This window comes from Octodon degus, unplaced genomic scaffold (assembly GCF_000260255.1).
Source record: "Octodon degus isolate 3935 unplaced genomic scaffold, OctDeg1.0 scaffold00221, whole genome shotgun sequence".
Classification (NCBI taxonomy): domain Eukaryota; kingdom Metazoa; phylum Chordata; class Mammalia; order Rodentia; family Octodontidae; genus Octodon; species Octodon degus.
In genome coordinates this window covers 1,417,896-1,440,316 of record NW_004524797.1, presented here as the reverse complement: position 1 = coordinate 1,440,316, position 22,421 = coordinate 1,417,896, and the positions used below count along the sequence as shown (strand labels likewise).

Sequence of the window (22,421 nt, the reverse complement as noted above, 5' to 3'; positions counted from 1 at the left end):
TCTCTCTCTCTCTCTCTCTCTCTCTCTCTCTCTCTCTCTCTGGTTTGTCTTCCTGCTGCTTTGGGAGAAAGTGCACAGTGCAGTGTGGGTGTGGGGGCAGGACTGAGCGCTCTGCACCTAGTACTTAATAGGGAGGCCGTGCATTTCCCAAACTGCAGACAACAAAGACACTCCTTTCCTCTATTCTATTCCAAAGCCATCTCCTCCAAACCACCTTTCTGGCCATCCCTAATCACTGGCCCCTTCTAAGAAACTCCATAGCTGGATATTGCCATTCCAATGACTCTTGGAATTTACCTCTAGTGAACACTGTCTTGGTTTCTGTGTCTCCTGCCCTTCCCCGGGCATGGTCTTATCCTTACTTCTTAGAGCATGTTACTGGAAGTTTCCTGTCTGCATCATCATTCCTGGTGGCTCTGCAGGTTGCAGGCACACAGGGATTTTTGCTGCCACTTCACCCTTGCTGCCCCTTCCTGGACTTCATGATCCCTGGGCAGCAGCATGGCCAGACTGGCTCCAAGTCTGTTCCTTTTGTGCCCACTTCATGTCTTCCATTTGATTATGTAAACTCTGGAGCTTCCTACTCCAGATCTACAGAATGGGGATGCTGTGGCCATGCAGTTACATGGGACAATGTTTGCACGTGTACAGGGTTTCAGGAATTGAGAGCTAGTATTGTTGTGATTTATTACTCCCAAGCCTAGCGGGCATTCAGTCCATGTGTGTTGTTTCTGGCATATTTTTGATCACCAACTTCCCAATTTAAAAATTAGATTCTGTGTGCTCTATTGTGAAGGAGAATCCAGCACACCCTCAAACATCGATTTTAGAGCAGTGCAAATGGGGTCTGTGTGAGCTCAAGCTGCAGCCCTGAGGCTCCTCTGCCACATTCGGCCCAGATGACCCACGATCCCTTCTTGGCCTGACACTTGCTAGCATGCAGGAGCCTAGGGACTGCATGGACGGAGGCGGCCCTCACCAGTTTCTGGTTGACAAGGCAGGTCAACAAGGGGTTTCATGCAAAGTTCACTGGGGCCCCTCCCTCTGAGCTTGCCTGTATCCTCTTTTAGACTTTGGGAAGCCAAGCTGACAGCTCCTGAGCACATCTGAAACTTGCATGTGGTTGGGGGGGGGCGGTTTCCTCTCTACTGCTTGCTGTACTGTGCAAGGCACCAGTCTTGATGGGATGTGTGAGAATTGGTCTCCACTCAAGGAGGCAGGACTGGATTGAGGCTGGGCTTCTCTGAATGCACACATGAGGATGGAGACTGGGTGCAGGGTCGGGAAGCCTGGTTGTCATGCCAACAGGTTGGCCTGAAATAGCAAGAAATAGCAAGGGGCGGGTCCCCATATGGTCCTGTCATGACCACCGCACCTGCTTCTTCCATGGCAGGGTGGGAGCCAGCCCAGGCTGGTATAGAAATGCAATTGGGAGGCTGTGAGGATGATCCCCTCCCATTTGCTGCGGAGGCCAGCTAGTGTGGGTTCCTGGGGTCTCTGTTGATGTAGAAATATGAAGCCTTAGAGGGAACCTGTGAACAAGAGTGCCCTCCAAAACTGAGCTGTGACTCCCTTCACCCCCGTCAGTGCTTGCAGTGAGCCCTAGGGAGGTCCTGGTGAGTGGGTGCCTGGCTCAGGGCAGGAAGGGCCTGTGGCACCCGTAAGCTGCCCAGATGCCATCTCTCTACAGTCCACTGAATGAATGAATTCACCGAACCTTCACAGCAGTTGTGAAGCAGACATTCAGTATCTGTGGCTGGAGGGAAATGGGAGGACAGCAGCTGTGAGTCTGCCCAAGAGCACCCAGCTGGTGCGTGGAAGATTTGGACCCAGGTATCTGGCTCCAGAGGCAAGCTTGTGATGCAATGGGACAGACACAGGATAGATCCCTTTATGCTGCACCCTTGGGGAGCCACACTTCATGGGCTGCCCTAGACCATCTCCCCATTCCCCTGCCAAGCCCACAGGGAGGACATCTCACTCAGCAAAGGTGTCAGGAGGAAGCACCATGTCCTGGACTCTGCCAAGTAAAGCAGGCAGGAACATGGCTGCTGTGACAGAAGCCACTGGCATCCTCGGGAGTGTGGAAGCAGTGGCTACAAGAAGGGGCCGAGGTCTAAGAGAGACGATGCTGGAGTCAGCAGGCCCTGGTGTGCCCTGGTGACCTCCATGCCCCAGGAACTTCCTCTTCCTTCTCAGTTCTAGTTTCCTCACTGACCAAGGCTGTGAGGCTCCTCCCTGCCTGGCCAACAGCCCCTCAATATCAGACCATTTTGAATATCTGTGTATTTGTTATGTGGTTTCATTTTTCTTTACAGTGCCACTGCAAAGTCTGGGTGAGAAATGCTTTCTTGACCAGGCAGAGAAAAAGACATGGGTTTCCTCTGTCCACAGGCCCAACGAACAGGGGAGGAAAGGATCTCTCCCCACTTCACAGATTAGGAACTGGGGTCCATGGAGGCCATCAAATTTGTCCTCACAAGGTAGTATCTTCCTGCTTGGGTTTAAAAGAAACAAATTGTCATTAGATACGTGCCATACAAAATTTATAATTTTAACCACTATTAAGTGCACATCGGAATCTGAGTAACTTTAGTTGATTTATACAATTATGCAACAGTCACCACTATCCATCCCTTGAACTTTCTCATCTCCCCAAAGTGAAATTCGGTACCCATTAAACAATAACTCCCCACCCACTTCCCCAGGCCGTGGTAACCACCACTCTACTGTGTGTCTCTGTAAATTTCAGGACTTGAGGTGCTTCAGATAAGTGTTTTTCCTTTTGTGTTGCTTTATTTCACATCCTTCTTTTTATTTAAATTATGAGGAAAAAATGTATTTAGCTTTTCAAGGCTCAGGAAGAATCCGTTAAGCCTAAAAAGAAAATAAAGTAACAATTTCACAGCAAGGTTGCTACTCAGAGGAAAATAATAATAATTTTGACTGTTTGAGAGTGAGTCAATGCTGAGGAGTCCCCCTGTCCTATTCTCAGGGCCCAGGAAGGTGGCATCTTCTTTGCCCTTAGACATGGCATGGGGCCTGAGAGCCTTTAGAAGGTGTGACTGGGACAATGTCCTGGGAGGAGGTGGAGCGGAGGCCACAGGCAGCCGTGCTGGGAAGGTTGAAACCTGGACCCTGATTTGAGGTGCTTCTGGCTGCTTTTCTCTGGAGGCCTCAATCTGCCATCTAAATTATGCTTCTCCCAATCCTTGGCACTCAGAGGGTGCCAGAGGCTAACCTAGGACAAAGATCCCAAGCCTCAGACATGGGACGTGCTCAGCCCATGGTCACCAGCAAATGGGAAACAGACCAGTCCCTGACTCTAAGACAGCCTCTGCTTTGGGGTTCAGGTATGAAATAGTGTGACTGCTCAATGTACACATGCTCAGGGTCACAAAAGAAAGGCAGCCCAGCCCCAGCTGACGTGCCTCCTGCCATGTGGGGCTCATTACAGCTTATTCTGCGAGGTACTCAAAAGGATCACAGTTTGTCCCCGGAGTTGGCAGAAGTAGGATGGGGGCCAGAGCTATGCAGAAGCTCCAAGAGGTCCTGTTTCTAGTACCTGGAGCCGGGCCTAGGGCTCCAAGAGATTCTACTGCCTGAGTTCCCGCCTGCCGGCTGTGCCGCTCTGCGCCTGGCAGGCCACACTGGGCTGGTGCTCACACTGGCTCTCCTTTAGCACACAGCCCCATGCAGTGTACATTGCTGCTTCATGATCTGATACGAATTCAGGTTTTCTGCCCCTGCATATTTATTCTGTCTCTCCCTGCTTAGAATGGCTGTTCTACAAGGACAGAGATTGCATGCCCTGCTGTGTCCCTGGCATCTAGTACAGTGCCTGACACAAAGTAAGTCCTCAACAAGTTCTTAGGGAGCCAGTGAGTGGGTGAATGCCTTTCTCACTGCAGACCACCTTCCACCCTTTCCAGACCCAGTGTAAGCTCCAAGTGCCTCCTCCTCCAGAAAGCTCTCCCTGACTTCTGCTACTATTTGGGGCCCTTCTCTGGGTCCCCACTCTGTGCTCCTTTCATGGGGTGTTTTCTTATCAGGAATGGGCTCAATGCTTGTGCTCCCTCCCCCATGTAAATATTCTAACGCCCAAGGTGATGGAGCTAGGAGGTGGAAACTTCAGGAAGATTAGGTCTTCCCTAATCATGAAGGGGACAGGGAAGATGGAGCCCTCATGAAAGGACAATGTCCTTATAAATGAGACTTAAGGGCTTGTGTTCTCCCCTTCTGCCATGTGAGGAAAAGCTGAGAATGTGCCATCTACAAACCAGGAAAGAGGCCCTCACTGGACAGCAAATCTTCCTCCACCTTGATCTTGCTCTTCCAAATTTCCAGAAATATGGGAAGTGAATGTTATAGACAGGATGCTGTTTAAAGCCATCCTGTCTATAACATTTTGGTGTAGTACCTGAAGGGACTCAGATGCCAGCCTGTGCTGGGATTGGGCTCCTCTCCTGTCGCTATTAGCTTGTGAGGATGGGGTTGAGCTTGTGTCCTCCTGTCTGTCCAGCACCTGGCAGAGTTTGGCTCAAAGAAGGTCCTCACTAAATACTTAGTTCATCAAATGAATAAACACAGCATTTGTAGAAAACTAAGGGCTTGGACATGGGCCCCCTGTGGCCCTTTGAGGACCCTATTGGTAGCCTTTTGTGTTGATTGGCTTTTATCAGTATAACAAAATACTGGACGCAGGCTACTAATGAAGTAAAGGAAGTATGTTCAGCTCACAGTTTCTGAGGTTTGAGCCCAAGATTAGAAAGAGGAGGGAGACAATGATTTGGCCTTTGGAGAGGGTGACAGATGGCAGCACATCATGCTGGGCATATGTGCAGGAGCCAAGGGTCACATCTTAAACCAAAGGGGGGATCCCAAATTCAGGATTTTAAATCAATCCTTCCATGGGAACTACTTTTTTAGCATGGACCCAAGGTTCTGAGGTTGTTTCACTAGACCCACCTCCCTGAGGTTCTGCAAGGTTTGCCAATACCTTCATCCTGGACCAAGCCTCTCATGTGGTCCCCTGTGTAGCATAATCAAGCCACACTGAAGCCACAGCAACCTCCCAGAATTTCTTCCCTATCTACAACGGGAGGTCCAGAATGTGTATCTTCTACCAGGGCTGGGTGGCTCAGCCCCTGTGGCTCTGCATCTCCCCGGCCTTCAGAGACAGCTGCTTTTGAAGCTTTGCCTCCACCTAGTCACGGTGTCCATCCAGAGCAGGCCACACTTTAAGATGAATTAGTCCAGGCTGGTGCCTCAGGGTCTAGGGGAGCCATCTCTGCCCCACCCAAGTCAGTCTCCTCCTAGAGTCTGTCCACCCCTCCCATCCAGTGGCCCTTATTCACTGGTCTGACAGCTGACTCTAAACTAAAACATTCTTACTCTCTTTCCTAGGAGGAGGGACCCTTATATTTGCCACGGAGGCCAGGGACTGCCCTGTGTGGGCAGTCCATGATGGACTCAAGGGCTGCTTTAGTGAGGTCTTATCCATGGTGGACCAGAGTCCTGGGCTTGGGACACTGTGTCAGGCTCAGACTTAAGGAGCTGCAATCTGGGTGTAGAATGTCGAGGACATTGGGCAGCTCCCTAGAACTTTGAGTGAGACCAAAACTTGCAGTACTGGGGACCATGGGGAGCTGGGAGGCTGGCCAGGTGTTGGGCACTGGAAATGGCTTGTTGGAAGGGACCCTGGGTAAAGGTGCTTGCAGCTGCTCTGCTGAAGAGAGGTGCAAGGATCTCTGACAGCCTCAGGAACAGGAAGTTTCTTTGAGTCCTCAGGTCATAGGGAGCTGGGACAGCTGCTCAGCCCTCATCTATCAGGCAAGGGAGTAGCTGTCGTTTTCCAGCTGGAGGAGAAGCCAGCAAGTAATTAGCTCCAGCTGAGATGGTGCTGCTAGCACGGAGGGCTGGCCGCCTGAGGAATGGCGTAACCGCAGCTGCTGACAGTGGTGGTGACTGTCGCTGAAGTCACCCTTCATCTCAGAGCAGGTGCCCAGTGAATGTTTGAGCTCAGGCCTCTGGGTGAGCTACGAGCACAGCTCTGGCCCATGATGCAGGAAAAGACTGATGCAAGAATGCAGCTCTCTGGGGTGGGGTTTGTGGCTGGCCTCACTCACCTTGTGCCCAAGTACAGGGCTCAGCAAAGCCCCAGAGCCCAATATACCCCTTGGACCTTACTTCCTGGTGGCTCAGAACCTACCGGGCCACTGGAAAAAGCTCAAACTCCTCCTTTCCTCGGAGAGTCCTTTCTTGCCTCTGCTTCTCTTACTTCCCTGCCTGGGGTTCTTGCCTCCCCTGCGTGGACCACTGGACTCCTCACCGCCCATCTCCTCAGCTACCTCTCCCTCCCCTAATGTCCTTCAGGTGGCTGCCGTCTGACCTGTTCCATCTGCAGCTCTGGTGATGTCTTGTAAGAATCTCCAGAGTTTAGGCTGGGTATGATGGCACACCTTTGTGATCCCAGCACTTGGGAGGCTGAGCTGGGAGAATTGCTATGACTTTAAGGCCAGCCTGGGCTACACAGAGAGATGCTGTCTCAACCAGACAAACAAACATCCAGAGTTTAATGTGTGCCAGGCTTTTCTGTTTGAGATGAAAAAGTTCTGGGGGCGGGCAAGCGACAATGAGTGTACTTAATGCCACTGAGCTGTGCACTTGAAAATGATGAAAATGGTGAAATGAACAAAACTGGCCAAGGCCTGCAGCATAAGGTGTGTCCCTTGTGCTGAAGCTCAGGGCCTGCGTGGCTTCCGGGCCTCCCTCACCAGGCTCGTCTTCCTCCTGTTCTCCCTCTTGGCGCCCATGCACGGACAGCTTGTTGTCCTGTTGAGCAACCCTTTCCTCATGGGTTCCAAGGATAGAAGTCCATTCCTTTCCTTGGTGGAATGATCTTTCCTACGACACCTTCCTTCAGTCTCCCTACTATTCTCTAAAGCATTGCACCCAGGCCTGGCCAGGTATTCCTCAGAGCATCTGGTTTGAAGTGCGATGGCTGGGATTTGAATACAGGCTTCGTGGAGTGCCGGTCGTGCGACCTTGAGCTTGTCAGTTTAGCTCCCTGTGCCTCCACTTCCTCCGCTGTGAGATGAGCAGTGGTAGCTGGACCCACCCCACAGGGTCATTGCGAACACTGAACAAGATACACGGTGAATAGTTAATGAGATAATGCGTGGGGAGAACTTAGCACAGGGCCTGGCACATAGGTCAGTGCTAAAGGAATGTTAGCTGGATGTGCATGCTCAAAATCTGGCTTTGAGTAAAAATACAAAGGATGGGGGCTGGAGGTGGCTGAGCAATCAACCCTGGCTGTCATCAACAAGACCCCTGCTTTACCATATTGGGGTGTGCTTTGTGTTCCTTGTACCCGATATGGTGGGGAGGGGCTGAGTCTCTCTGAGAGTTTCCTTTCTATCTCCCTGGGCAACTGACACTTTCGAGGTAGTTCTTACTCTGTTGGCCTAGGCCCTGAATGTATATGAAAATCTGGACTCCTCACTGACAGAGAAATCAACTTTTCCTAGAGTAGTCCATTGAGATTTGGGGTCGTGTGTTGTCACTGCGTAGTCCAGACTTTCCTCACTGGTATTGGTTAGTGCAGGCCACTGAGGAGGGTCTCAGGGAGACGTGGGGCAAGTCTCTGCCTGCAATCTAATGCATTTGAGTTTTCTCTGTCCTAAATGTCTTTCCTCATTCATCTTCCCTGATCCTGAGCCCCCGTTAGGCAGTCTACTGAGAATGATCCGCTGACTGGGTCTTATTGGAGCCTCAGGGTGCCTTAGGGAGCAGGCCCCTGTGTCAAATGTCACATGTCATCTCCTTCATGCCAGGACCACTGTACCCACTCCCAGCTGGCCTCCTTTGTTCCTTTCAGTCTTCTTCCTCCATGCTTGGTGCCACAGGTCCCCGGGTGAAGCAGCCCTCGTTGCCTTCCTGGTCCCCTGCTGACAAAAGTTTTGCAGTGACTTGTTGCTGCCCAGATGAAAGAAAAGCACACCTGCCTGGCATTCAAGGCTCCTGGGTGCTGGTCCAAGCCAGTCTGAACCATCCAATCCTTTGCCTTCTGTATCTTTCTCCTTCCCATTCTCCTGCCATGAGAGGGGACACTGCATTTCTCCTGTGGGCCCTCCGCTCTCTTAGCACTGAGCCTTGTTCCTGTGGGTGACTCTGCCTAGTGCCCCTTACCCTCCATCTCCCACTCATCTTTCAAGGCTCAGCTCAGATTCCACCTCCTCCAAGACTTGGCAGAATATCCCAGTGTGATTTGAATGTTTGTTTCATTTTTGTGTGACTTGTTTCTCTGCCATCATTTCCATTTTTATCCTGCTTTGCGTTGATGCTGTCTCCCCTACCAATGGCCAAATCTGTATGTAACCTTTTCTGTGTGCCTCGCACCTACCACAGGGTCTGGCTCATCATCTCTCATCCCCAGCAAGTGTTGAAGAGCAGAATGAATGTTCCAGAATTCCTGATCCAAAATTCTTTACACCACTCACCACATTTCACTCAGTGATTTTCATGTCCTTCAGCCACTATAGATAACAAGTCCTCTGAGGGTAGGGACCATGTCTTGCTCATCTCGTGTCCCCCGTAATGAGCTAAGGCCCCTGAGCCAGTCTAGCCCATAAATGAAGAGCGTAAAGGAGAGACGGCTCGGTAGTGGCATGCAGTGAGACCAGTCCTTCTTCATCAGGTGCCCTGGACTCTCATCCCCAAGGGGAGGGCTGACAATGCGTGATATTTGCACAAACCTGAGGAGAAAACACTCCCCCCCCCAGGCAGCCTGCACATACTCTGAATTTGTGACCCTGACTTTTAAAAATGTCACACCTGCATCTGGAGGGAGACTTATTGACAGCTAATTAGGGAACGCAGTTTGTATCTCCCAGTCTTTGAAAAACATTTTGTAAATCGGGTAATTGGCTTTAGCAGCGCAGAGGAGAGACGCGTGCAACGGCTCCATCATTCTCAAATAACTCAGTCTCTAGCAGGCCCAGAATTTCGAGTGACAGCTTCAGGGAAAATACAGAAATGCCAGTTTTCCTCCGTATTCAGGATGGACAGCCTGGCTCTCGGGAGACTTTAAGAAGCAGATGGTCCGTCCATCACCCCAGGGAAGGGGTGTGAAAATTTCAAGCTGGCTGGAGTTAATAAGCTCTTTGGGACAGAGCTATATGGAGGCAGCTACCTTATTTCAAGCTCTCCCCACCAGCAGGGTTGGTATTTGCCATATAGCAGTGATTCAGCCCACCAGCATGTACTGAACACCTGTTGGGGGTCAGACCTTTTGCTGGAGTAGGAAGCCAAAAAGGAGTTAGATAGACCAGTTCAGCTATATCTGACTGTGTCCCTTGAATTCTAGTTGTGGTCTAGTTGTGTCCTGAATGATAGGAAACATTTTTTTTAATGTAAGGTATACTTTAATTTTTACCTTTTCCCATAATCCTAATCCTGTCTTTAAACTCTCTCGTTTCTCTAATAGTTTCCAGGTGTGTCAATTCCTGACCTTTCAAAGTGCTTACAGCAGGTAGTTAAGAATGCTCGTTAATTTATAGTCTAATTAGCGGCACATGCTTAGATTCCAGTACACTGGAATTTCTTGCTCAAGCCATAGTCAAGTGCGGGTGGAGGGGTTTCTGGGGAGTAGGTACCCAGGCAGAGAGGGGCCTTGAGAGAGGGGCCTGGGAAAGGAGGTATCGAGAAAGAGCAGCTGAGCACGGTGGACTTCTAGATGGGGGTCTGCATCAGTTGGTGGCAAAGGGAGAATGGAAGGGAAGAGTCTCATTGGCAGCAGCGCAGCTCTGGGAAGGTCTCAGCCAGACCAACAGGGCTCAAAGGTCCCCTGCGGCCCACTGGCTAGATGGGAAGCCTTAGTCGCTCCACCAAGCCTGATCATGCCTAGGGAGCCTAGTATAAGGGCACCTCATCTTAGAAGGTGATGCACACCCTGACAGCACTATCTCTGAAAGCCATGAGCCTGTGAAGTCAGCTCTCTGCCATGGCTTCCCTCTTGACAAGGGAGCGCACTCCATGACTGACATAGGGATTGGGGCTTCTGGGCCCTTGGATCCTTTCTCACTCACACTAAGGATGGGAAGAGTACGGAACCTTGAGCTAGGCTGGCAGGGTTCATAACACCTTTGCTCATGTTCCATTGCCCAGGACTCTGTGCTCACGTCCAAGGTGGCAGGGAAGTCAGGGACTGCATTCTCCTTGTGTGTCCAGGAAGTGAAACGGAATGCTGATATTACATAGCATGGACTCTAAAGAACTTGTCCTCTTAGGCTTGACACCCAATTCTGCCCCTTAATCCCTGTGTACAGCTTTAGCCAGAAGATTTAAGCATCTCTCTGACCCTAAGTCTTTTGATCTATTAAAATGTGGTGATAATAGGACGTGGTTCATTGGGTCACTGTTGTGTGGTTTAGAGAGAGAGAGAGAGAGAGAGAGAGAGAGAGAGAGAGAGAGAGAATGCATTATAATAGTCTGGTACAAATAAATGCCATATAAAGGCTTGCTGTGTTATTATTGCTATACTTATTTCCAAATTTAACACATCAGTAAACATTCATTATGCATTCTGTTCAAGGAATGTCTAGAGGTCCCATGGACTTCCTGTTTCTTGGATAGCTACTAGTATTTGGTTGATGATCACCATGTTTGGTGAAAATATTTGAATGAATTAACTGCAGTGACAGAACAATACAGTGTGTGTTTAATTCAGTTGGCCATCATGAAGGGCTAACTTTTAACATCATTTAGGGATAATGACTTTCTGTTCTCAGGTTCAGAAAGTCCAACACAGAAAACAGGAAGAAAGAGATGTAAGTGGTTGAGAAAGCATCCTGGGTATGGAAAACTTTCCAGTTTTTTTAAAAAATGACTTCCTGTCTTTATAAAGGTAGTGTGTGTGTGTGTGTGTGTGTGTGTGTTTACATTGAAGTAAAACAAAATGTACCAAGGAGAGAGTTTTAAAAAAAAATCACTCAAAATTTTGAACATTAGATGACTAGCACTCCAGACATCTTTCTGTGCATATAAGTAGGGAGATGGGAAGAAATCATCATTTCACCCTGTTTAAAAATGATGTTAGGGCCACAGAGATAGCTCAGTGATCTAAGTGCCTGCCTAGGCAAGCTCAAGGACCCAGGTTCATTCCCCAGTACCACATGCTGTGCTGGCCCTGCTCCGGATGCACTGAGCTGGCCACCAAGACCGGGCGTGGTGGCACATGCCTATAATCCCAGTGCTGGGGAGGCTGAAGCAGGAGGATCATTAGGAGTCTGAGCTGCATAGTGAGGCCCTGTAGCAAATACATAAAAATTTAAAAAATAAAAATGTTCAATGTTATTTACTTGCATGTAACAAGAAAATAAAAACAAAATAGAAGGTACTGCTCAATGTTAAGCAATTTTGCCATTGCTACAGAAAATATTTGTTTCTAAAATATCTCTCTAAGGATAACAAAAGATTATGAAAAGCAGTGAGGGTAAAATTCTGGCTTTTAAACTCTAGTTTCAATTTTAGATTGTATCGATAAAAGCCACTCTATGGCTAAGAGGAAGTTAACTGTCTTCCCATTCCTCTGCCCTTGTCCACCTGGTAAATTTCACGTTCCCTTATTATCTTCAGAGTACCAGTGCTCCACGTTAAGTCAGCTCAGCACTCAGCATCGGTCCTCTTTACACTGTCCCTGCATTCCTCTATGTTTTGATCCATCTTTTGGCTGTCTGGAACTGGTCTTTCCTCCCCACAGTGCCCTGCAAGGCGCACAGGTGTTTTGCATGCTGATTTCATAGTTTGCAGCGACAGTAAGCTCTGCATGGCATAGGTGCTGCTCAGGAAGGTTGCTGTCTGAAGTCGCATTAACAGAAGTCGATACTTAGAAGGCAGGAGGTGATCATTTCATTCAGCCTGGCATTGTGACGGGGAGTGCTCTGAATAGATCGATAGGGAAAAGATAGACAGCCTGAAAGAAAAATGGACAGTCATCAGCCCCAAAGAGGAAGTACAAACAGCCCTGGAATGTACGAAAAGATAGCTTAACCTTTTTCAGTAATCAGGAACACACAAATTGAAATGAGATCTCAAATACCCACAAGACAGGCAAACACAGAAGTTGGCAAGGGCATGGAGCAGTGAGATCTCTCAGACATTGCTGGTGGGAGTGTAAATGGATCGCTCTGACAAAACGTGGCATATCCTATGATTCAACATTCCATTCCAGGTTTATACCCTACAGAAACTCTTCTGCACATGTTTGCCAAGAGATATGTCTGGAAATGTTCAGCCATCTTGCTCACCACAACCAAATAAAACGCTGGAAACAGCCCACGTGTCCAGAGACAGGGGAATGAACAAATCAGCGCTGGCGTATTCCCACACCGCTACGGAAACAAGCAGACTCCAGTGATATTCAGCAACACAGATCTCCCAAGCATGGGGGGAGCCAAAGGACAAGTCTTAGGCAGCATTGTCCCACCTATACCAAGAGGCAAGCCAGGCCTGGTGGCACACACCTGTAATCCCAGCACTTGGGAAGCTGAGACAGGAGAAACACTGCAAGTTTGAGGCCAGCCTGGGGTACACAATGAGTTCAAGAACAAACAAGACAACAAAAACAGAAAGAGCAAGTGAAATGACATTACATAGAGTTTACAAAGCATATACTTATAAAGTCTTTAAGGAAAGCAAGGGTGGATCCCTGCAGGTGCAAGCTCAGCCCCCCCCCAGGTGGGCACGTAGAAGTCGCAGCATAAGCAGAGTGCTGGGTATACTGTATGCTTGTATTACTACTCTTTTATATTTCATGGGGTTATATATATTTTTTCCTTTTTTATAAGTGAGGTAGTTCATCATAAGGAATTCCTAATTAAAATAAAATAGTGTTGTGAAGGTATATGGCCTGAAATTGAACCCTTGAGCAAATTTTATTGTTGTGATGGTGTGGATGAATTTTTTTGGTTTTGTTTGCAGTGCTGGGTGTAGAACCCGGGGACTTGTTGATGCTAGGCAAACACTCTGCCACTGAAAAACACCCCCAGCTCTTGAGCAAGCTATTCCATCTTTCTGAGCCTCAGGTTCCTTATCTGTTGGTGGGGGTACTTAGGAGATCAACCTAGGGGCCACTTGCCTGACTCATCTGCCTCTGAAACCTTTCTAGGGAACGACTCATGTACGAGATGGCAGTGGATCCATCTCCTACGGGAATGGTTAAAAGAGCTAAGTGCTGTGTACCCAAAACACATCTCCAGGGAGTCCCGCTGGCTGGATTTGGAGATTGGAAGGGCTCTGGTCAAGGTGGAGGACTGCACCTGTTCCTTGAGTCCTTAGAGCTGGAGCAATCAAAGTAAGGCCTGGGGGCCAAATCCGGCTGTCAGATATTTTTTAAAATGAAGTTTTATTAAAACATGGCCACCCTCACTTCAGTCTGTGCCTACGTTCATGCTACAGCTGCAGCATTGAGCAGCTGCTAACGATAGTATAGGGCCCCAGTGCCTAAGGTACTTCCCACCTGGCCCTTTATGGGAAACGTTGGCTCACCTGTACTGTAGCAGGAGAACCCAGAACAAGAAATGCAAGGTAAAGGGTGATTTCAGGCCAAAGGAAGGAAACTCTTTCTAAGCAGTGAATCAGTCGGCCAAATGATAGATGAGCTCTCTGGTGAGGGAGAACTCTGCCTGAGAGGGGTGGAAGCTGGTGCTGACGGTTCCTCTGGTAGGAGGCCCCAGGGCTGACGGAAGTGGACAGGTGAGATGTGTTCAGTTCTCTGTTCTCCTTCCATGCTGGAACTCTGTAGGAAGTAATTCCCAGCATCAAGTGCCTTGTTATTAACTCTGACATTTTCTTGGCATTTTTACATCTTAACTCTCAGCAACATTTTCTCTGACAATTTTAAGTTTCAAAAGTATTTTAATTCTTTAAAAATGAGATTTAAATGCAAACAGATTTCATTCTGGAGACTTCCTTTTTCAGATAAAAAAATTGATTTTCATGGCCTTTGCATGTACTTCCACTTAGAATTGCTACGTTTTAAGAGCCTAAATGCACTGGGGACAATTTCTCTGTGACAAGTCCTTACAGGGAAGGGAAAGTGATTGCCGTGATGCAGTGGACAGGAGTTGGAGGTAGACTGTGGGCTACTGTAGACATAGAGTCAATAAAGGCCACGGTGAAATACTAGAGAGGTAAGAGACAGAGGAAAAGCTGAAGTGCCTGAGGTCCTACTGTGAAACAGCCAGCTTCTGAGAGCAGGGCTGCGGCCAGCCGGTCATTAAGCTGTGAGCTACTCGGTGAGAATATGAAGGTGATAGGTGGCGGCCTTGCCGGCCAGCCCGAATACCTTCCAGAGGCTGGTGGGGCAATTTCCAGGGGGGAACACTGCTGGGGGTGGGGGTGGGGAGTAAAAAACCATTTAAAAAGCCCATCTTTCTTCCAGGCCTAGGAGTCCCCTTACGGGGCTCTAAGAGCAATTCATCAAAAGCCAAATGGCTGAGAGATAACTTGCTATAAATAACTCCTGAGAATGATTGTTTTGCCCAGTGAACGGCTCACTAAGAGCTGTCAGACACCTTTATATGGGATATTAAAAAGCTTCCAGCATTTCCCTGGTTTAGGCAGGGGCGGGTCCACAAGAAAGGCTGATAATGAACAGCCTTTAGGGGAACATCTCCAAGGGCACCGTTTAGGAAGGAGTGAAACATGAAATACACACGGAATTGACTTTCATCTGAGCTGTAGAATAGATGCTATGCAATGTGCACCTCAAGTGTGAGGCGAGGGATCCCTTGGGAAACTGAAACTTGGAGAATTCTTCAGTGTTGTGGGGAACAGTTCACAGGGCGAACAGCTACACAGTGGGTGAGCTCACAGTGGGTAGCCATGGTCTATGAGCTACACCGTCTTTGTCCTTGAAGGCCAGAGACAGAGTCATAGTCTAGCAGGGGCTGCTGGGGGGTCATCTCTCTCACAGCTACCCTCTTTTCAAGTTGAGTATTTGGGAAGCCTGATGTTGTGTCTGAACCTGACATAGGGCAGGGGCTAGCTGGAGTGAAGGAAGGAGCCCAAGCCCAAGTCACTAGCCAAAGATCATCTCTACTGGGCCCTGAAGACCCCCCAGGCTGAGTCGGTAACCTCCAAGCTGAACCAGCCCCAAAGAGCTGTTGTCAGCTGGAAATCCACCTTTGGGAGCAATGATCCCATCAGGTAGACAGTTTGAGACATGAAGATGAGGAAAAGGACATCACGTGGGACAGCCACGCCACTGGGACTTTTAGCCTGCTGTTCACTCAGTGCTCACATTAGGGCAGCCAGGGAAGGACTAGTCCCCAGTCGTCAATGGATTGCTTCTTTTGAGTCAGCCCAAGAGCACTGCTAGAGAGGAGGTCTGGGATTGCAGGATTATTCTGAGGGAAATGATCCTTTCTAGATGCCGTTAGCTTTAGCTGCTGTTGGCCCTTGCTTTACAGCCTCTAAATTATCAGAAAGCTCTAAACTGGGAATCCAGAGATTCCTGTTCTGATCTTGGCAAGACAGGAAGCAAATCCCCTCTTGCTGGTCCTCAGTTTCTTCATGTGAAAGCAAGGGTAGGGGCTACATTGGCATTGCTTGGAGGTTTGGGTTCACGCACTAAGAAAGGGGGAGGGGGGTAGAGCACCAGGGTGCCAACATTTTTCTTTTACCATATCAGCACATTGAAAACAAAACCCTCTAATATCCTCATGGTACAACAGAAAAACACATTGACACCGCATAGCTTGGAGGGACCTTACCTATAAATTGAGGGTAGTCTTTCAGTGGAATTAATTGAGCTCTAAGAAAACCTTCCTGACATTGTTCTTGCTTTTCTTTTTACCTGAGCACATTGCTTTTCCATGGCTGCTTAACAGATCACCACACACTTAATGGTTTCGGCCACACTCATTTCTCATCTCACAGTTCCCTGCTGGGGGTCTGGGCACAGTGCGGCTCTCTGCTGCGCTACACTCAGGGCTTCCCAAGGTGTCAGCTGGGCTGGGTTCTGAGGGGGTAGGGGTTGGGGGTGTAATTTGCTTCCAGGTACACTCAATATTGGTGGAATCCAGGTGCTTGAAACTGCAGGACTGAGATCCCTATTGCCTTCGCATGTGGCTATGTCTTCAAACCAACAGTGGCACATCAAACCCATGCCAGGCTCTCCAGCTCTGATTTTCCATCTGCTAGTGGCCAAAGAGATGTGCTTTTAAGGGCTTTTGCGACTACATTGCGCCCACCTGGATGACAGTTCAAGGACAGTTGATTAGTAGCCTAATTAGACCTGCAAAAATCTTTTTCCCTAAAATATAATATTCACAAGATTAACACCAAAGAGTGAAGGCCACTGGGGCCAAAGTTCTGCCAACCATACTTAATCTGATGAACACTGGGTCAGGCAAACACTTGAGAAGACTACAAGGTTCTTTCAGCTCCGATACTGGTTCTCAGATAACCTCAGATTTTGAGTTCACTTATCCAAGAGTTGTATGTTTGTGAGAAGCTGCAACATCATGACTAATGCAAAGCCTTGGACAGACTAAGTATTCTGAAAATGTTTGCTAAGCAAACAAATATTAATAAGTATTAATGAGTTCATTGTTTTTGATGTTATTTTAATGCAACTTTGATTTTAAATCTTTTGATACTGTCATGATTATGATTAGGTTAGAAAACAGGCAAAAATAATTACAGAAATGTAATAAAGCTAGAAATGTTCAGTAAATCACAGTAGATGCAATTAAAGCACAAACTGCACTAGCCTATCAGCCCACGCTCACGCACTGTGCAAAGCATGGCTTCCAGGCCTGGGGCAGGGAGAGTGGATGCAGGACTCCGAGAAACAGCAAGAGCAATCTTCTCTCCAGTTCCCTCCTTCTTTCGTTTTTCTCTGTCTTTTCTTTTTTTGTTTTTCTTTCTTGACCAAAAAAAATTATTTAGCTAATTTCCAAATTAAAATGTAGACATTGAATTATTTCCCAGTTATATATAAGACATAATCCAAACTGCCTGTCCTGGGACTCAGAGCTCTCCTTTTCTGTCCTGGCCACCTTGTGCCCTTTTCTGTGCCCTTACTTCCTGTCTCTCTGCTTGCCTTGATACTGCTCATTTGCCAATGATCTACTCTCCAGAGCCCCCTCTGTCAGACCCCTCCCTGGCTCTTCCTTGGGTCTCCAGAGCCTGGACCTGCTCTCCAGCACGTTTCCTATTTGATGTGGGGACCCAGGCTGGCTCCTGTCTCATGTCCCCAGTAGATAGGGTCTTCTCTGAGGCCAGGACTACGGTGACACGGTGAGATCATTTTTCTATCATTTGGCACCCACTCAGGGAAATTTCATTTCATTTATTCATTCTCTCTCTCTCTCTCTCTCTCTCTCTCTCTCTCTCTCTCTCTCTCTGTTTTGTACTAGAGATTGAATACAAGTCCTTTACACCGAGCTATATCCTCTATCCCTTTATGTTTTTTTCAATTTCAGATAGAGTTTTGCTAAGTTATTTAGGCTGGGCTCAAACTTTCCAACCTTCTGTATCAGTCTCCCAGTGCTGGGAATTTTAAACACTAACAAATACTAACCTCCTCTGTCCCATACAGTGATTACTAAAAGGGTAGACAGGAACAAGCAGAAAGAAGAAGGACAGATTATAGAGAAGGACAAAGGCCAGAGACATGGAGGTAGACATAGAAGAAAGCAAGATGAGGCACAGCATCATAGGCTTCTTAGCATTCAGCAGGTACCTACCAAATCCTGATGCAGGTCCATCTAAGCTCTGGGGAAATACGACAAAGTCCTTTTCTTGCCATAGTTTATAGCCCAATTAAGTAAATCAACCAATATCTAAGCAAAAAAATAAATAAATAAAAGGTAGACAAGAGGATGTTAGATCATCTGAGGAACTCTGTTACGGCATTAATGTAGCCATGCCACACTTTCAAGATGATGGGGTGGGTGCCACTTTGGCGTGAGAAGATCTGAATGCAGGCAAGGACAGACTATACTGAGAACTAGAGGATAATACTTTTGCAAAGAAAAGAGCAAGTACAGTGGCCTAGAGATGGGAAGGAAATACCTTTTGATTTCAGGGAACTGAAGGAAACTGGTAGGGCCTTACTTGCTGATCACCAGGGAGGTGGAGGAAAATCAGGCCAGAGTGGGAGGTGGGGGCTGAATGGCATGTGTGCTTGAATTATGACAAGGAGTGTTAAGAAAATGATCCCAAACATGTAAATTCAAAGATGTGCTCAGGCAACCAGATAGCCTAATATGTAGAGACCTTGCTAAAGGGTCATCAGACTGCCTGCCTCAGGGTCATCAGACTGGGTGATGGAACTTTTCTAGCAGAGTAAGATCCAGATATTTATGATTTTCTACAACTGATAAGATGTGCTAGTTTTCAATGATTTTCTTTTCTATCTCCAAAGATTATAACTTTATTGCCCTATAGAACATTACTCAGTTTTATATCTAATTTAACAGTCTTATTCATTATCACTTTTATTTGCCATAAAAATCCCTATTTCTCAATTTCTTTTGAATCTTTGTTATTTTTTAGATCCCCTTATCAATAAGATGCATAAAGTATTGACATTTGTACACTATCGATTTTCATGAGAATTATGTTTTTAACCTTTTGAGAATTACATTCCAGTAGGAATCTGAGCTTTCAGTGCCTAGAAAACAGGCCAGTGAGAACAAATTTATGTTTTGAAAGAGATCTCAGACTGCTGGGTTGTGGGCAGGCTTTTCTGCACCCAGGGGTCAGCAAGATGACTGGTTAGAAGCCAGGGCTCCATCCAGGGACATGTGACTGTGATGAGGGAAGCACAAGGTGGGACGTGAGCCATAACTACCCCAACACTCAGGGACATTTGTCCTCTTTTCATGGCCATGCACTGTCCCATTGGCCAGGTTTCCTGTCTGCTACGTGAGCTCCTCGGCAGGGTCTGCACCAAGCCTTTATCAATCCTCAGCATCCGGCCTCGGGCTGCGCAAAAGCACCGCTTGACAAGGGCTTCCAAATGAATTCTTTCCTATAGATTCATCATTATCTTCTCAAAGTTTATCATGTTAGGTATCTTTAGGCACACAGCACTGTGGTATAGAGTACGTTCACAGAGCTGGGCCACACCAGCACCCTCCGTCCCTAGAACATTTCCATCACCATAAACTGAAACTCATCATATTAAACACTCACTCCCCATTATTCCCTTTCCTTGCCCCTGGCAACCACCATCAACAGGACCAGTTTTAAAACTGAAATTGTTCTCTGTCTGAATTGGACACCAGGTACTTCCTTTTGTTGGCTTATTTCATCTTGCATCCTGTCCTCAGGGTCCATCTACAGTGCAGCAAGCGTCAGCACCTCCCTCCTTTTATGTGGAATAGTACCTCGGACATCGTGTGTGTACTACAGCTTGTTCATCCGTCTGTTGAGTGGGATGGTTCTATCTTTGGACTGTTGTGTGTTCTAAGATTGTGAACCCAGTGAACAAATGTGTCCCTGAGTCTCTGCTCTCAGCTCTTGGGTACACATCTAGAAATGAATTTTCTGGGTTGTATAGTTCCATGGCTGACTTTCTGGGGGTTGTGCCCATCTTCAATGGAATGATCTTATATTTTCACTAGTAACACACAGGTGTTCTGGTTTCTCTACACTCTCATCAACACTTGTTATTTTTGTTTGTTTATAATCGCAGAGGGTGTGGATTCACAAATAAGAAAGGGACCGAGACATGGAGGGGAGGGAGGGAGAGAAAGGAAGTGGAAGTAAAAATAATTGAGATGTGCTGTGTACATCTTCTAATTCACCATGATGAATGTAATCATTTTGTACTTCACACATAGACCAATAAAATTAAAAATAAATTTAAAAATAAAACATAAATTGCCTTGGGAAATGGAGATGCAGGATGAGGCACTGGGGAGGATTTTCTTCTGTGTGCTCTAGGAAGATGGTCAAGAGGCTGCAGTGGATCCTGGGTTGGAAGGTGCTTGGTGGGAGGAGGACAGGGTGTCAGAGTCATAGCTTACTGAGCTCACCACATGGCCCACGGCTCATGAGAGGCCTGACCACGGGAGGATGGAAGCTGAAGACTTCCCACGGGGCAGAGTTGGTTTGTGTGACTGCACGGTTGGGCTCTGGCCCCTGAGGAGAGCTGTGCCTAATTCTGGCCTCTCTTTCTGTGTGTTGCTTTCCAGTGTGACAATGCAAAAGGACTGAAAGCCTTCTATGATGCAATAAAATATGGGCCGAACCATTTGATGGTGTTTGGAGGCGTCTGTCCATCTGTCACGTCCATCATTGCTGAGTCCCTCCAAGGCTGGAACCTGGTGCAGGTAAAGTTCAAGCTGCCTCTTCTGGGGCAAACTGTCCTTGCTGGCCACCGCTCATCTTCAGGAATGGTTCCTTGAATGATGTGGCTCCCCGAATCTGGTGGCCCAGACTCTCCTGCATGATTTCCCCCGTCCTCCTTCCTGGACTGCCCCTCTGTCCTGATCCAGTGTGGCCCATACTTTGGGCCCTTCAGGGCAGCCCTGATGCCACCACGATGTTGGAGCTCTCCGTGCTCACCACAGCCTCCTTAACCAACTCTCAAGGGTGCCAGCACCAGCTGAGTGCCTGTCCAGGGTGATCCGCTCCTGCCACCTACCCCTTAGCAAAGCACCTCTAGACAGAGTCTGCCCCACACAAATCCTGTGCCTGGGGGCCTCAGAGCCCATAGTACTGCATCCTGAACCACAGCCCCTTCATGTTCCCTCCTCACTGAAATATCATTTGTATACCAAGGGGCCTTTCTCCTCAGCCAAACCTTTCCTGGGTATTCACTGTGTACTACAGATTGGATATGTTCCACCAATGAATGTGTAGTTGGTTGCAGGTGAACTCACTATTGTTAGCTGCTATTTGGAGTGGGAGAGAAGAGCACAGAAAGCTATAACCACCATGGATGAGCAGACATGTTCACTTCTTGCTCCATTCATCCATCATCCAGCCATAATCAACAACTGTACTATACAACTTACTTTGTGTCTGAACATTTAGTAGGCCCTGGCAAGAGAAGGCTGAATGAGACAGACACGTTCCCCATAATTTCAGAGCTTGCACTCTAGGAGGAAGACAGACAATAAACAAGTAAATAAGTAGAAATATGGAGAGCTAATGGTTATGTATGGTGGGCCAACTATGCACTATTCTGAGAACTTATGTGCTTGAATTCATTTAATCCTTGTAACTGTTCCATGGCACTCATGTTATCCCCACTTTATTCCTATCAGGAAATTGAGGCATAGAGAAACTAGAAAGCTTGCCCAAAGACTCATAGCTAAAAAATAATAGAGCCAGGATTTGAACTCAGCTAATCTGGCCCTTAAGATAATGAGGCAGTGATAGACATGACCAAGTGATGGGATAAATAGTGACTGCCTTGGGGTGACTAAGAAAGGTCTTCCAGAGAAGATGAACTTTGAGAATACTGGGGGATGGGAAGGAGCCACTAGGTGGACAGGATCCTCAGTGCTTGATGGCATGCTAACTGCAATAGGCAGCCATTATTGGGGACAGACATGACGTGTCCAAGAAACAAAACAAGGTAGTGGGGCTGGAGCGTGGGGCCAAGGAGTCGGGGAGGTGAGAAGGACAGTGAAGAGGTGATGGGAGTCTAGCTACTCAGGGGTTCACTTGCACCCCACTCACACGAGCTTGGGCACATGTGCACAGGGTGCTGAGGAAGAAGCCAAGCATACAACCAAGAGAGGCAGTAGGTGAAAGCCATGGCAGTGATGTGATGAGGGAGAGACAGCCGCTCGGCCCTGGGCTGAGGAAGGGTTTGTAGGCCAAGTGAGATGGGGCTGGTTGCTGGAGGCGGAGAGGGTACAGGACAGCTGGAGGTGCGGAGGAGAGCACTGTAGGCAGAGGAAGCGGGGTGTGTTAAAGTGGGAGGTGGGAAAGCATGTGGGCTTGGAGAGGGTGATTCACTGCGTGGCCGGAGCAGGCCACGGGGGATGTGGGCAGGTGCAACAGGAGGAGGCCAGGAAAGCAGCTCAGCAAGCCTTTGCATGGTGTAATCCCCACTCTGCAGGGGGGACCTAGAGAGGCTCTGTGCTATGAGGACCTGGCTTGAAGCCCTTGAGGTTCCCCAACCACTGAGACCTCAGATGAGTCACTCACCTTCTCTGGGCTCGAGCCCCTCTTCCTGGATGCCAAGAAACAGGGTCACGCTCCTCAGGGCCAGGCACTGCCACTTACCGCCTCAGTTCACTCACCTGTGTAGTTGGAGTAGTATGCGGGTGCTGTACGCACTCAAAGATTGCAAGTGATCTGAGCAGAGCCTGCATGCAGTAAGCGCCTAGCCCTGCCCCAACTCCTTCTCTAGCGTGCACCTTGATGACGCAGCTTTCCTGGGT

The 22,421-nt window shown here is 48.0% G+C and overlaps 1 protein-coding gene across 1 annotated transcript in view; it reads left to right on the top strand.

The window, feature by feature from the left end:
* The window catches only part of Gabbr2 (gamma-aminobutyric acid type B receptor subunit 2), a 391,890-nt gene that overhangs the window by 102,718 nt on the left and 266,751 nt on the right, over window positions 1-22,421 (top strand). The window contains exon 2 of the mRNA XM_004645219.1: window positions 20,217-20,354. Coding sequence (XP_004645276.1) covers window positions 20,217-20,354 — 138 coding nt within the window. The remainder of the gene's footprint in view (window positions 1-20,216; window positions 20,355-22,421) is intronic.